The sequence below is a fragment of the Rhea pennata genome, chromosome 6, assembly GCF_028389875.1.
Source record: "Rhea pennata isolate bPtePen1 chromosome 6, bPtePen1.pri, whole genome shotgun sequence".
NCBI classification, from domain to species: Eukaryota; Metazoa; Chordata; class Aves; order Rheiformes; family Rheidae; genus Rhea; species Rhea pennata.
The window spans coordinates 15038959-15053726 of NC_084668.1; the positions used below are offsets into that span (position 1 = coordinate 15038959).

The 14768-nt window shown below is 37.9% G+C and overlaps 1 protein-coding gene across 1 annotated transcript in view; it reads left to right on the plus strand.

Annotated features, from left to right (window-relative positions):
• The window catches only part of CNTNAP5 (contactin associated protein family member 5), a 286625-nt gene that overhangs the window by 61187 nt on the left and 210670 nt on the right, over positions 1-14768 (plus strand). The window contains exon 2 of the mRNA XM_062578339.1: positions 9800-9910. Coding sequence (XP_062434323.1) covers positions 9800-9910 — 111 coding nt within the window. The remainder of the gene's footprint in view (positions 1-9799; positions 9911-14768) is intronic.

Genomic DNA, 14768 nt, shown 5'->3' on the forward strand with positions numbered 1-14768 from the left:
TTAACCCCGCTTCCCCTCAATGTAATGTTATTAATGTCGTATGTGTCAGCAAAAGCAGTAGAAGGTAGTAGGAGTCACTTTAGGAGCTGAGCTATGTGGTCACAGGTGCAACAGCGATAAGCAGTCGGTGTTGAGATGCTCCACTGAAGTTTGCAGCAGTGCTGCTGTGAACACGCTGAATTTGAAGGTCAGTAAAAGTGTAGGGAATAGCATAAATGTTAGTTCATGTGAAAGATTCATACATTTTGGAGAACAGCACTGTGTTTTTCTCTCATTGCTATAGATATCAGCAAGTAAAAGGCTCACATAGCACGCTCAGATTTTTGAAGCTATTCTATTTCCAAGTCTGGCTGAGAAACACTTTTTTTTTTCCCTCCTGACAGTGTTAGTTTCCTGAAATGGTCAAAAGAAAACATCAAACACAAAGTGTTTGTGTTTTCCAAATTGGTTTTTCACATTCCTTTAAGCATGAAAACCTATTTGCTGCTATTCTTCTGCAGAAAGCTTTTCCCTTTCTTGTTTTTTGCCAAGAAATTTTATTCTCATTGGAAAAGGTGTTTGCATTCCCACTTAAAAACTTGTATTTATACAACCAGGAAAAACTGCTGCAACAGTGAATAAGTGAACAATCTTTACACTGAAATACATCAGCAGGGAATCTGCCTTTTCCCTTCTGCGTTTTCATTTTAGGTTGGCGAATGCCTGTACTAACTCAGTGCAATTGTCTCTGGATGCTCATGTGTATTTTTTTTTCCTAGTAGTGAGGCTGACAGCCTTGTCAGTGCAGGTACATTAACATTTTTGTTACTTTATTACACATTTCATTACATTTTAGGACAGATGTTTTAGGGTTTTTTGGTATTTTTGGTTTAATGCATGAAGTCATTTACGTCTTTTTTTTCCACTGATGGGGTTGAAGCACGGCTCTGGGGAGCAAGGTACGCTTGTACTGAAGACCGATGCTTTAGGGAGAAATATAGATGCTTTATAACTTCAGCTTTGTTTTTGTGTGTGGGTGCTGGCAAGACTTCTAAAACTCTGTAAGACAGTCTTGATTTTTTGAATGTATGAACTGTTTTCTTTGAAATGCCCCGCTGATCAGTCTTACATGAGCCAGGGTGAAAAGGATGCTTGTAGTGACGTGTGGCCATGGCAAAGCATCTCTGTGTTCTTGGACTGTGTTTTTCTTAACATCAGAAAAACTGCCATGTGCTGACAAATCACTCGCCTATGCTTTCCTGTACAGAAAGGCAATTTCTGGATATATCACCTTGCCATGGATCGAAGGGATTTATTCTGTCCACTAGACTGCGTCACATGTCAAAAGGGCAAACTTCTGGAATAAAAGCTGTTCCATCTGCTGTGTCAGCTTTGTAGTTTCTGGTCTCAGATCAGAGATCAGAGCATTCTTAAATTAGCAGAATTGCACAAAATCTGATAGAAAAGATGAGTAGGCCCAAGACATGTTCTGTGAGTAGAAAGTAGTAACCCCCATGGCAACCGCTGTTACACCTGCTGAGACTAAATCACAGCTTTGGACAATGACATTTGGAGGTTTGCTCACTGGAATATAAATGTTGGCAAGCTGAGTTTGCCCCTTTCTGATGTGTGTTTTTTTTTTTTTTTTTTTTTTTTTTTCCTTCCATATGGAAATAACTATGATTTCAGTAATTGCTGAGATCTCAGTCTGTCTGTCCAGTGGTTTTCCATGGTAGATTTGCCATTTGTTGGCACCAGGGGATGCCTATCCTGAAAAGTCTCTGATCTAATGCAAAGGATAGTGGATGGGATAAAGTGCCCAGTACCTTCATTTTGCAATGCATGTGTTGCGATTCATTCTAAACTGCATGGATTATGACAGAGCTGGAATTGGAGAACATTTGTTCCTTAAACATCAGACTATTTTTATTTAATTTTTATTGTTAATTAGATTCATTAGATTTTTCTCTGACCCTCTTTAAACCAAGTATGGTAGTTGGAGATGCATTGATGCTTGCTTGAAATGGACTTTTTGGCTTCATGTGCTCAAGTATCACGTGATTGCGCTGTTCCTCAACTTGCTTTCATTATGTGAGTAGGAATTAGCAGACATGCTTGTTTCAGTAAAACCAATTAATTAGGTTTTTGAGAGCCCCTTGCATCGTTCAGAAACAAACTTTCCACTTTTTGCAAGACAAGGTTATTAGTACAGAATGGATCATAAAAGGGCACTCTATAAATGCACTGATTGAGTAATAATAATGTCAAGGTTTACAGGCATATGAAAGAACACTTATGTAATCTACAGTCATGGAAACAGTTCATGATTAGATAAACTGCTGATGTTTTCTCGCATTATAGTGAGCAAAGAAAAGGGGAATATTGTGTTGTTAAGTACTTTCTCTTAGTGTCTTACTGCCATGCTTATCAGCTAACAGATGGAGTGCACAGCTGTGCGTGCCAGTATAACCAGTCTCTGGAAAAGAAAAAAAAAAAAAAAAAGGGGGGGGGGGGAATTTTCCGTTACAGAAAAATTTGTTCTTTTTCTATTCACCTCGCCTGAATCACTCACTGATAAGATGATCGTGATAGCAGAACATAGCAGAATGTGCTGGCTTTGGCTTTTGTGTAGGGAGTCTTGATACAGGTATCGCCTCTCGGTCTCTTCTAAATCTGTGCTTCTGCATTGCCAGTTTGTTTTGGGATAGAGGGGTATTTCTTAAGCATACATATGTCTGGGCTATAAAGGCTGAAGGTTGATTTCTGCAGGAATATCCAAATACTTATTTCCCTTTCTTACAAAGGCAAATTGTAGCTAGAAGGAAGAAAAAAAATAGATGAAGCGGAAGGTATCAGTTGTCACTCTTGAGCACTGTTAGAGGCATTGTATAAAATGCATTCTTTAAATCTGTAAAACAAAATATGCCATTAAGTGGGTAATGCTAAGAGGAATTTTATCTAGCCTATAAATACAAGCGAATCTTTTCAACTTCAAATCCCAGTACAGAGACAATTTACAGTTGCAATCATAATGATGCACACAATTTAACTTCAGCACCATCTGTAACTCTGATGGTATTTTAATAATAAATAAAATTATATCTTGTCAACAGAAGTCCCACTTAAATAAAATACCTTTAAGTTCCAAGCAAGGCCTCCAAAAGGAAGCTGGAATGCCTCTGATTTACTCTGAAATCTTTTATGTTTACATTAAAATAAATGTCTCAAGACTAACTAGCACACTGTGGATAAAAAGTCTTTATGATCCTGCTAGTTACTGAGAGTCAAGTTTTGTCTTGTACTACTTATTAAATTATCTTTGAACCTCAGGTGTTCTGGTGCAGGGAAGAGTTTACCCAGCTGGTCAGAAGTGCTCTTGCCCTTATTGCACATCGTGTGTCCGATTCAGCAGGGAAGAATCCAGCATGCGTACTGGCAGGGGAGCACCACGGGAGGCACCTGCTTTCCCTCTGCAAAGTCTACCGAGAAGTAATGCAAGCTTCACGGTCAAAGTTTTTTTACGTATTTGCCTCAATGGGGATAAGGCACTAGTAAAAGCATCCCAAACCCAAAGTATGGGAAATCTGTAAAGGCCAGGAATTGGGGATCTCTTCACTAATTGTGTCCTATTCATCAAAGTTTTCATTCAGGAAATGTTTGGTGATCTTTCTGGCTGGCTTTTACAAGTGGAGATTGGTGTGTTTTTTCCTGTAGAGCTTTCAAGAGCACAAGGGGAAAAAACAGTAGCAGCCAGGCTGCATGTACACCTGTCAGTCATGGCTGGTAATGACCCTATCTGTGATTCTGTGATCCAGGACTTGATCTCCTTCAAAACAGAGGATGACAGAAACATTAATATGACCATAGTGTGTGGGTGGTGGGGTGTTTTTTTTTTTTTTTTTTTTTTTTTTTTTTTTTTTTTTTTTGTGTGTGTGTGTGGATTTCTGAATACCTTCAGCATCCACTAGCCAGAATTCTTCTAAATTCACTGATTGTCACAGTGATGGTCATGACGTGCCTACCAACACTTATGTGAAATACATATTGGAAGAATTTTACTAAAGAATTTACTAAAACTTGAGCTGAATCATCAGTTGCTATGCAAAACCAATTTTGGTAATACTAGCTGTATTTTGGAAGCCTGCTGTACTTCAGAAACATTTCAAATCCTGTCTTTCTAAAACTGTGATACATTTTGCTCAATTATTTTTTTCATAATTGTTACAGGTGTTGAAGACTCACAAAATATAAAGCTTAATTAGATGTTTGGGCACAAGGGCCTTTTCTGAGTTTTACTCTTATACAGGGTGTCTGCTTTTGCTAATTCTATATGGCACATTTCAGTGGAGCCTGATGTCTGAATCTCACTTGAATGCTTTTGAAATTTGAACTGAGAATGCTTATGTTTCTGTTTAAAAAGGAAAGTTTTGAGCCAAAATTAAAAAAAAATGCTTAGGATTTCTTTGTTTTTGCTTTATCAATTAAAACTACAAGAAAGCAATCAAAAACAGTAAACCAAACAACTTCATAATAGTTCAGAGGGCTTCTTATTTTTTTGTTTGTTTTTATCATCATTTTCTAAAAATCAGAAGTGAATAAAAATGAGAAAAATTGAGTTAAGAATAAATTTCAGTAACAAGATGGCGGCTGAACAGCCTGACAGTAGGGATAACGTTAGCATGACACGCTATCCAATTACCTGCATTTGTCAAAAGTGAACATAGTCAAGTGTTTGTCATACACAAGTCAACATCTGTACTGTTGCGTGATTTGCCTGAAATGATCATTTATAGGTACATTTAGGTGCTCTTTTGTATCTTTTTGCTAATTATCTGGTCAGCAAGAAAACAGAAAATAACAGGAAAGTAAATACTTTAAGTGTCCGTATATTTTCTATGATTCTGTGGTATGGAATTGTTTCTTTATTAAAAACAACCTTTTTGATAGAAATATAATGCAGTTAAAGAAATGCAGGTTTTGTTATTCTGATGGACAAACTGCTATGGAAAAAGTAGTAGGGGGCAAAAATTAGGAATCTGGGAGCAGCTGGAGTAAAGTAAAAAAAAAAAAAAAAAAAAAAAAAGTCTGTTTCTGTCACACCAAATGAGGAAGATTTGGCTGGATTATATGTTGAGAATCAGCAGACATTAACTTTGCTTTTGCTTTTCCATGAGTGTCTCTTACCCTGCACAAACAGAAGATGCCTCCTTTTTTTGGTGAGTGTGAACAGGAAAGAGGTGTAACATGATGATAGCATCCTTTCTTAAAGAATTTTGAAATCTTGAGAGGTGAGGATGATGATTCTTACTCTCTCTCTCTCCCCCCTGCCTCCCCCCCCCCCCTTTTTTTGTTCTGGCTTCTCATGGATGGTGATGATCCTCACTCTGTGTGCACCTCCTACCTCTCTGAACCCCGTGGCCAATTTCAGCTAGGTTTGACAAGGTGATACTGATCTTGCATCTGTATGTTTTATGTCATCAAAAGTTCAGTTAGGGAAGGCAGACTGCTGGAGTGCCATTATCAGGGCTGTCACCAGCCTGTTGTTTACTGAGGTTAGATTTGTTCCAGAAATGACTAAATATGACTGTTTTTAAACACTTAAGGGTAAGGCAGTTCCCATGCATGTAGTATCTCTGACAAGTGCATGAGAGCTGCTGTGCAGAGGACCTGGAGCGCTGAACACGCGTAACGAAGCTGGCTCTGATGTGTTCTAAATGCTTTGGCTCTACTGTACTTTGAAATTTCACTTGACGTAAAAAAGCTCTGGCATGCCCTGCACTGTAGATCTGTGCACATAAAGCATTCAGTGCAATATACGATGCCATGAGGTTAGTTTTGACTGAGGAAAGGGCAGAAGAGTGACTTATATCTTGTCAGAGAATCCACTTGTGAAACGACTTCATTTGGAGGCTATTCCTTCTTGTACTCTAAAGTCAATCAATCATTACTCTTATCTGCAGGAAAGCTAGGCTATATTTGTCCTGGCACACTCGGAACTCTTTACTGTCCTAAATCCTGAAGCTTTAAGGTTGCATGCTTTTATGGTTAGGTATGAATTCAAGGAAAGGCTCATGGCAGTAGTGTTTCATTTAGAGGAAAACCACATAAGAAGCTCAGAATTTGGTTTGGAAATGGTGTTGTAATGCTGTAGTTGCAGAAATCCAGTTGAGTGTATCTGGAGACTGAAACAAAGGGAACACAAATGTAGATGATGAGTAGAAAGACCAATTGTTATTTCTTGGAGTGGACCCTCCAGAGACCACATGGAGCACCTCAAATGCATTGCTCTGGAAATGTTTTACACTTGTTGCTGTACTGGGAAACTCAGAATAGCGTAGGTACTTAATGATACTGTTAAGTAATGAAAAACCCACAGAGCTTGTAACATGGACAAGTAGTGGATCAGCAGGCTGATGTGCTGTGTTCTTTGGGGTTGTAAGAGCAACCACAATGAACTGTAGAGAGCCAGAAGTCTAGAAATTAAATTGAAATCTCCACACTCAGTTGTATTCAATCTCTGTTTTCAAGTGATGCTGAATAGTCTTTAAGGCAATGATTTGAATATCCACAGTTAGAGAAAACTAGCCGATCTGTGGTGGGTAATGTAATCTTGATATTTATAAATGTCGTTTTAAATGTAAATAGGATTTTTTTTGATGTCAGGCATAGTATCATCAGAATTGTTTCAAATCAGACTGTCTTCTTCCAGTTGAAGTTGTTCTTGTAGAGATTCCTCTATCTCTGAAGTTACGTGAGGTATACGAGCAAATTCTTGGCAATTTAGCCTGTTAGTGCTACACCTGATATCTTTCCAGAGCATATCTCACTTAAATCTGCCTGACATTTTTAACAAATAGACAACATGGAGAGCCTTGTTTTTCTTATTAGCATCTTGACTGTTCTCTGAGGTGGTTATTCATGATACCTGCCTCAGATATCCAAGTGCAAAAGGCTCTGAAGAAGAGCCTCATGGAGGGTGACTGCAAACAGAATAGGGATGTCTCCTGGAGGATTGTCTCTCTCTGTTGGACCTTCTTAACTTTGGACAGTTAGCTGCGGTGCAAAACCCTTCCTTCTGTTCCATTTGAATGAGTTGAACTGGTTTTATTACTACCTTAATGTAGATCTGTTGCTAAGACTGTGAACTTCTTTGAGAGGTTCCCAGCCACTTGGTGAGGTTACATAGGATGCAGAAGTCTGGGGGAGTTCAGTGCCCTGATGTACTTGCAATTGGAGATCTTTTTAAATCACCTTTCAGGTTACAGGTAAGAGTGAATTTAACAGATGTGTTTTAATTTGCAGACTTTTAAGTCCAAACAGAACAATTATGATCTGACCCCTTCTGTACCAAAGGGCATGGCACTCTACAAATATTTCCATATTATAGTCAAAAGCTCTCTTTGAGCCTTAAAGGCTATTAGTGATAGAAAATCTGCTCAGAGCCTTAGTAACTTGTTAGCTAATTATCCTCACTGTCAAAACATCAGTGGCCTACTTGTCCTTAAATTATCTAATTTATGGATTTTTTTTTTTTGGCCCTTTTTGCTGATGGGTAATCTAAGAGAGGCAGAGGACTTCTTCTTCTTCTTCTTTTTTTTTTTTTTTTTTTTTTTTTTTTTTTTTTCTAAGATCTAAGATTCATCAGTCAATGCACTGATATGAATTACATTGATTAGGCTGATTTTCGTATAGAGCTTTTTTCTTTTTTAACCAAACACTGATTGTGCTACATGAAATACTTCTAGAACTCTGAACACTCTGGATTTTTTACCCTTATCAATTGCAACTTCTTCAAAAACCTTACCAGGTTTGTTTAATTAGATGTTTCTCAGAGAAATGAGCTATAGATGGAATCTCTTATGCTGCCACTCACTGGCTAAATCCCTTGTTAGCCCTTACACTGTTTTGTCCCAAATTTTTATCAGGCAACCAGGCTTTGTGATTCCTTAAGCCTTCCTGTCTACCAGTTTATATATTATCCCAGTGTTTTCTCTTCTCTAGTGGAGACTCTGCAATGCTGCAGTGCTTACTCAAGTTCTAAACTGGTGATTCAAATGTTTTAACCTCATTTCTGGGCCAACTGTCAGGTCTGTATTCATAGTATCTGTCCCACTTCTGCCATCCTGTTTTATTTGCTAATCAATCAAGATATTACTTTTGTATGCTTTCAGGAAACTAATGTATTATTCTGCCTCTTTCAGAATACAAATTGACTTAATGTTTAATATTATTCATTATGCCAATCAGTTTTCCCATGCTTATCAATATAAAAAGCCATATTGACAAATCTGTTTAAAGTATTCTTTCTTGCTGTTTTTAGCCCTTTGTGCTATGTTTTTTGTCTTTTTGTGCTTTTAGCATGCCTCACCAATAGTCTTTATTTCTCAACCACTTGTTTTGGAGTTGCAGACATCAGCTTATTAATTTTTACCAGTGGTGTAATACTGGTTTTATTGCTACTTTTTGGGGGAACATAATATTCTTTTCTTTTTAATCCACATAACCATATGTAAATTCAGAACTGAGTTAAGTACTGAAACAGGTTCTAACTATGGTTTGCGTAAGACCAGTCCCTCTGTCTAGAATGCTCCTGTAGGTAGCAAGCAATGTTGCTGTCCTGTTGACAACCAATGGCAACCAATAAGCTAATCTTTTTTTTATGGTAAGGGAGAATTTAAATTGCAAAAGTCCCTGAATTATTCCACAGAGTCACTGCAGAAAAAGGTGAGTAGTATTTTAATGCGGTCCAGCTCTTTATAGAAAGGGCGTTGCACAGTTTTTGGATCAGTCTAAATTTGCTACCATAGCTGTGAAATCAGTTGTTCTTTCATTCCTTGACTTTTGTAACCCCGAAGTATCATTAGTGAATTTCTTTTTTTTCCCCCTTGCAAATTATATGTTTACTCTGGGAATGGGAGAACATTGTGGTATCTGAGATCTTGCTAACCTGCAGGACTTTTCCAGTAATTAGATCCATGTTTCCTCCATAGGAGATTCAATTAAAAATGATTTTTTTATTCCCTACTGAAAGCCTGCACTATATTCTTGGATGTGTATGTGACAGCAGTGTAATGAGAAAACTTACTTTGCCTAATTTCTTTCTCCTACAAGCATTATGGCCTCAAAAATTCAACTTGAGTGTTACCCTAATTCAATTGAAACTGTGCTCAAATGAAGATGTGGCAAAGAAAGAGAGGAGAGATGTAGCAGACAGCTCACCTGAGCTAATGAAACTTATTTGTCATTACATATGTGCATGAGTTAGGAAGAAAAGTGGGCAGGGTCCATGATGTTTGTACTTGCAATACAGCATAGGAGTCTTGTGAAGTGTGGGGCACACTTTTGCATGTTGCTGTGCAAGGCCTGGGTATCATGTCCGTATAGTTCACTTCTATATAGAAGTAAGTTGTCACTTCAACTCTGTAGTTATGTGCCTTTGTGGAGAAACTTTTCTGAATATAGTACCTGCGGTATTACTTAAGTTCTGCCAGGGCATAACCACATTCTTCCAGTGGCTTTTGCAACAAGAATTGTTTAAAGAGAGGATTTGACAGAAAACTGAATTCTCAAGCTATTTAGATACTGAGTCTCTTAAAACTGTTCCTGTTCAATTACTGTCCCACGAGGCTGTCATTCTGAGTGGTGAATTTTGGAGTTGCATATGGTAGAGACGCGGTTTGCTCTGAGGGATGTCAAGCACAAGTGTGCTCCTTCTCCATTCTCAACCCACTGCACAGAAACACACAATACCTGAGATAGACAAGATTTGACCTATTTGTTGCTTGTCTGATCTCTGTTTTTCTTTTTTGTTTGTTTTTAGATAATTGTGATTCTGCACTGGTATCTACCTTACCTTCAACAGCCTTTACCAGTTCCTCTGAGCTCTTCAGTACTCACAGTCCCAGCTTTGCAAAGCTCAACAGACGAGACGGTAAGGTTGCTGCTGTATGAAACGTTTAAGTGTGTGTTTGTTTGTTTGTTTTGTTTTGTTTTTAATCACGGTTCTAAAAAATAACTTGCTATGCTGTTTGTATTCAGTGTATTCAGGGCCAAGTCAAGTAGAGCCCTTCATTTATGCTTCTGAGAGCTCTGCTTGGGAGCACCTCATTCATTTATTGTAGAAAACTTCTAATGTATTTGGAACTCCCCACTTCTCTTGTAGAAATACTGTGAAGGAGGTTAAGGTAGTCTTTTTGTTTTTAGATAGAGCTCCCATAGCCTTTAGAGACTGAAGGTCGTTCGACTTGAGACTCTATTCTGAAATGTAGATGTCTAATAAAGCTGGTAAGAATTAAGTATAAAAGTTTCAGTGGAATTCAGTGATTACGCAACTCTACAGAAAAAGTAAGAATGAATGAAAGAACCTTGTAGACCTTTGCAGGGGGGGAATGTTTGAGGCCTGAACGAGTTCACACACGAGGTGAAATTGTTAGGCTCAAAATTCATACTAGAAAAGAGGAATTGGCAGTATTGAGGATATAATTTGGTCATGCATTGCAAATTGAAATTGTTGGCTTTCATTTTATCCCTAAGTTACAGCCTCAAAAAGATCAAAGCATGTTGTTATGGCATTAGATAGGATTATCAGAAATACTAGAAAATGTAATACTAGAAAGGGGATTTTAACTGAGAATAAATGAGACACCCTAATTTGGTAAATCTATAGAATGTGAAGGGCTCTGACTTAGATGTGTTGCACTGTCATAATTTGCTGTGTCATTAGAGAAGTATTAGATGGGGGTTACTATCTTATCTTTAAACTTCTGAACCAAAGTTCCTCAATAAGTAAAAAGTGACTGTGTAGTTGCTCAAAAAACCAAAAGTTTAAGGTGTGGGGGGGAAACACAACCCACCAGCCACCATGATCTTTGGGTTTTTCAGGCCTTCATCTCCACCTACCAGCCAGGATAGTGAGTAGAAGTGCTTATATGGTTTTGAGAATGGCTAAAATCATTGATTATGTCTGCAGAAAAGAGGAAAAGTTCCTAAGTCAATATTATTCCAAGTCCAGTTGTGGGTATGTTGTATTTTAAAAGTTGTATTAACAATATCTAAAATATACAAAATTAACAATGATTGTAAATTAAGGACAGAAAATAAAATAACTCTTGTATAGTTGTGCTAAAATAATTTACCTGTGTAGTGGGGTATAATGTCTGAAGAGCTAGAATACATACAGTGTAATATTGGTAAGCTCCATGCTCTCTATTGGTACAAATCCTGGGATCAGGAAGATGAGGAACATGTGAAACTGAGCCCTGAAGTAGTTTCAGGTGTATAAACAACTTCTATTTCATGTTTTGAAGGCCTAAGTAATAACTGATGGGCTAGGCCTGAGAAAAGGATGTAGAAGTTAAATTCTACCGTTCCCCAGTTGTTCTGTTACGGACTTTTATAGAAATGCATGTCTATAGTGCCAGCAGAATTGATAAGAATACTTCATTTTGGGTTTGAAGAGCACTGGTGCAAGGTAGCTGAAGAAGCTTTCTTTGATTGGCATCTCAATGGATACAGTAGACATCTTTAAAAGAAATAGCCTTTACTAACATGTTATATTTTTTTTGCATTATGCTGTGGTTTTCAAAGTGTTTTCATTGGCTTAGCTTCATTTGTAATTAATAACGCAGTGCGACACGGAATAGTGCTTCAAGGTAAATAGCTAGATAAATGTTAAAATAACTAAGAATGAAATGAGTAAAGATGAATTTATAAAAATATATTAGTAGAAAGATCTTATTCATCAGGTTAATTCAGTAACAGATAACAATAAGCAGAAGTCTGTTTTTAAAAAGGTCTACAGTGCTGAAATGTACTTAAAAAAAAAAAAAACAAAACCACCTTTGAGTAAAGCTTTGTGAGAACTGCTGAAAGTGCTCAATTAAAATGCTGATAACTTGTACTGGAAATAGTAAAATAGTATAATTTTGATAAATATGATTCTGTTGCATGGAATATAATACTTATCCATGAGATGGTTTAATCAACTTTTTTGTTTATAGTAAATAAATAGATGGAAAAAAATAAGAAAATTGCTACAATATGACTGTATCAACTGTGCTTTTTCAGTTTCCTATTAGCTCTCAGCCTGAGTGATCAGTATAGGTAATTGTGTGTGGAATATAAAAAATATATATTGTCAAATGGAATTTGTTTTATGGCCAGGAAGTGTTTGATCTGGGCATTAATGTAAAACTGTACAGCAGGGAAGCACTTAGTTTCAGCAGGAAGTCCAACGGTTTGCAGCACAACGTAAAGCCAGTTGAGCTGTTTGTAAGGCACTGTAGGGTGGAAACAAGCATTTTCTTTGCTTCATATTAATAAACTACAAATAAGTATGGGCATCCTGAGCAGCACTGTGCAACATGAAGGAGCCCAGATTCTATAATGCTGGGCCAAAGTGCAATTTTCATAATTATGGCAAAATGTACAAACAGTCTGAAAAAGGAGGGGACAAAGAGTGTTAGATCATGCTTCTTTGCATTATTTTGGGTCTCCAACTGAGAAACTATATGATCTTCATTCTTGTATTTCTAGCATTATAATTTGTTGCCATGGAGAATATGAGCTCATGCATCAGCTTCCTGGGCCGCTGCTTCTCCAGTAGGACATTTTCTCCCTACTGTGTTGAACCTCTCTCTCCAAATGATCCACAGAAAATTTAAGGTGTGGGAGCTGTGAGAACGGATGGCATCGGTTTTTGGGGATGCACGGGATCCTACCAATGCCAGCGGGAATCTGGTGGGCAGAACAGGGAAAAAATGTGCAGTCAGACATGCTGTTGTAAAGCTAAAGCACCAAGCGTATGTTGAGTTTGATCATTCTTTTTCTACTGTTCTCTTAAGGGAGAGGTAATTTGGTGTCCTCATAAATACTTTATAACGGCTCAGGTTGCCAACTTGAATGTCCATACACAGTGAGTTTAATCAATGACACCTTTTTTTTTTTTTTTTTTTTTTTTTTTTAAAAAAAGCATGCTACACTATTCATAAATGGGGTACAGTCCTTTTCAGTGTCTGTGGCCAGCTGTGGGCAAATCTTCCCTAGGGTGAGCATCAGCAGTGGGCAGAGGAGCAAATGACTATAAAGCAATTGCCACACTCCAGATATGCTTTTTTGCTAGTTATTAAAATATGTTTGGGTGAAGTGTGATGGAACAAGGAACAACACACACAGAAGAAATGTGCCTGCATAGATCATTCTGGACAAAGGTGCCCGCATCCCTTCTGCCACTTGCTTTTTTCAACAGATAAATATGGAGAAAAAGAATACTTACCTATTTTGGCAGTCACGGAAGCACTCAGCGTAGATTTGCAATACCCATGGAAGTTGTCTGCTTGTTCTTTTACTGGCAGATGTGAGAGGTCCAATGGGAAATGTTTTAGTTTTACCCTGAGTCAAGCTGCCAGTGCAGCTTCACTGGTGCAGGGATATTTTATCTGCTATTCTTACAGGTCAGTAGAATTACTGTCCACCTACAGTAATGATAAAGATGGGAGGTTTGGGAGAGAGGAAGAGGGTGGGTTTAGAGTTTTTTATTATTGATTATTTTTTCCTTTTCTCCTCCTCTGGGAAGGTGTATGAGGCAGCTGCTGTTACACAAGGATAGGGGCTGTAGCAGATGCTGTCTCTATGCAAGATGGGCCTCTGGCCTGCAAGAGCCAAGCAGACCTGCACAGGTGATGCGAAGAGGAAATGTCGCTGTTGCGTTATGCAGGGCTTGACTCCAAAGAATGATGTTTCCTGCGGACAAATGTGCTCATGTGAAATGATATATGGTTCAGAGGCGGTATATAGCCTGTGATTTGAGAGCTTTAGATCACTGCAGATCTCCCAGATTTCCGTTCAGAGTGTATCATTCTTTTGACTTACCTCCTAAAATAAAAACCTCCTGTGTAGTCCTCAGGCTCAAAAGCAGCAATGCGTTCCCCCAGGCAATACTTCAAAGAAAAGCTTGTGACCTTACTGCCTCTCCTCAGAGTAGGAGGGAGAGGATATCAACTACAGAGGGTAGATGCTAGTTAGGATGTTTAATGAATTGCTGGAAATATTCGTGGTGATGAGCTTGGCTTGGAATAAAGCTGTTTTCTCACCCCCCCCCCCCCCACCCTGGGGCAACTCATCAAATGAACAAGTTGTTATGAGTGATTTTGCATCTAGTTGTTACTGTTTATGTTGTAGAAAGACTGATTGAAGAGGCAATGAAGAAAAGAGGAAAATATGTACCTGTCTCTTAGTATTCACTGAAAACATGTAGCATAAGCTCTTTAGGGTGGTGAAGGAAACAACTGCCACAAACCTGCCAGCACTTCCAAAATGAATTTCTGTTCTATGTATTATCTGTTCTTGGAATAATATTGTAAGCAGAGCAGCTAGTATCGTGTTGCAGACTGTTTCAGATATTAGATATTACAATACAATGGAAAGCTTCCTTTGGCTCCTGTGGATGTTAGTCACAGTTCCTTACATGAGATAAGATATGGCTTGGTATCTTTGAACACAGATATATATTTTATATCTCAAAAACCAGACATAAATAGCCTCTGTATGGCTTTTTTCTAATGTTGTTAGGGATTTTAACAGGAAGTACTGCAGTCTTCTCCATGTACATCTGTACATCTATACATCTATGATGAGCTAGAAATAAAGTAGTCAAATACAAAATGAGTGATGAAATTCTAAATATTCTGGTTAGGTGTTTCATGTTATGCTTGTAGAGTATTCTATTTACAGCAAATAAAATAATCACCATGACAATAAAGACTATTTTGTTGTGATCAAGAAAGGTAAAA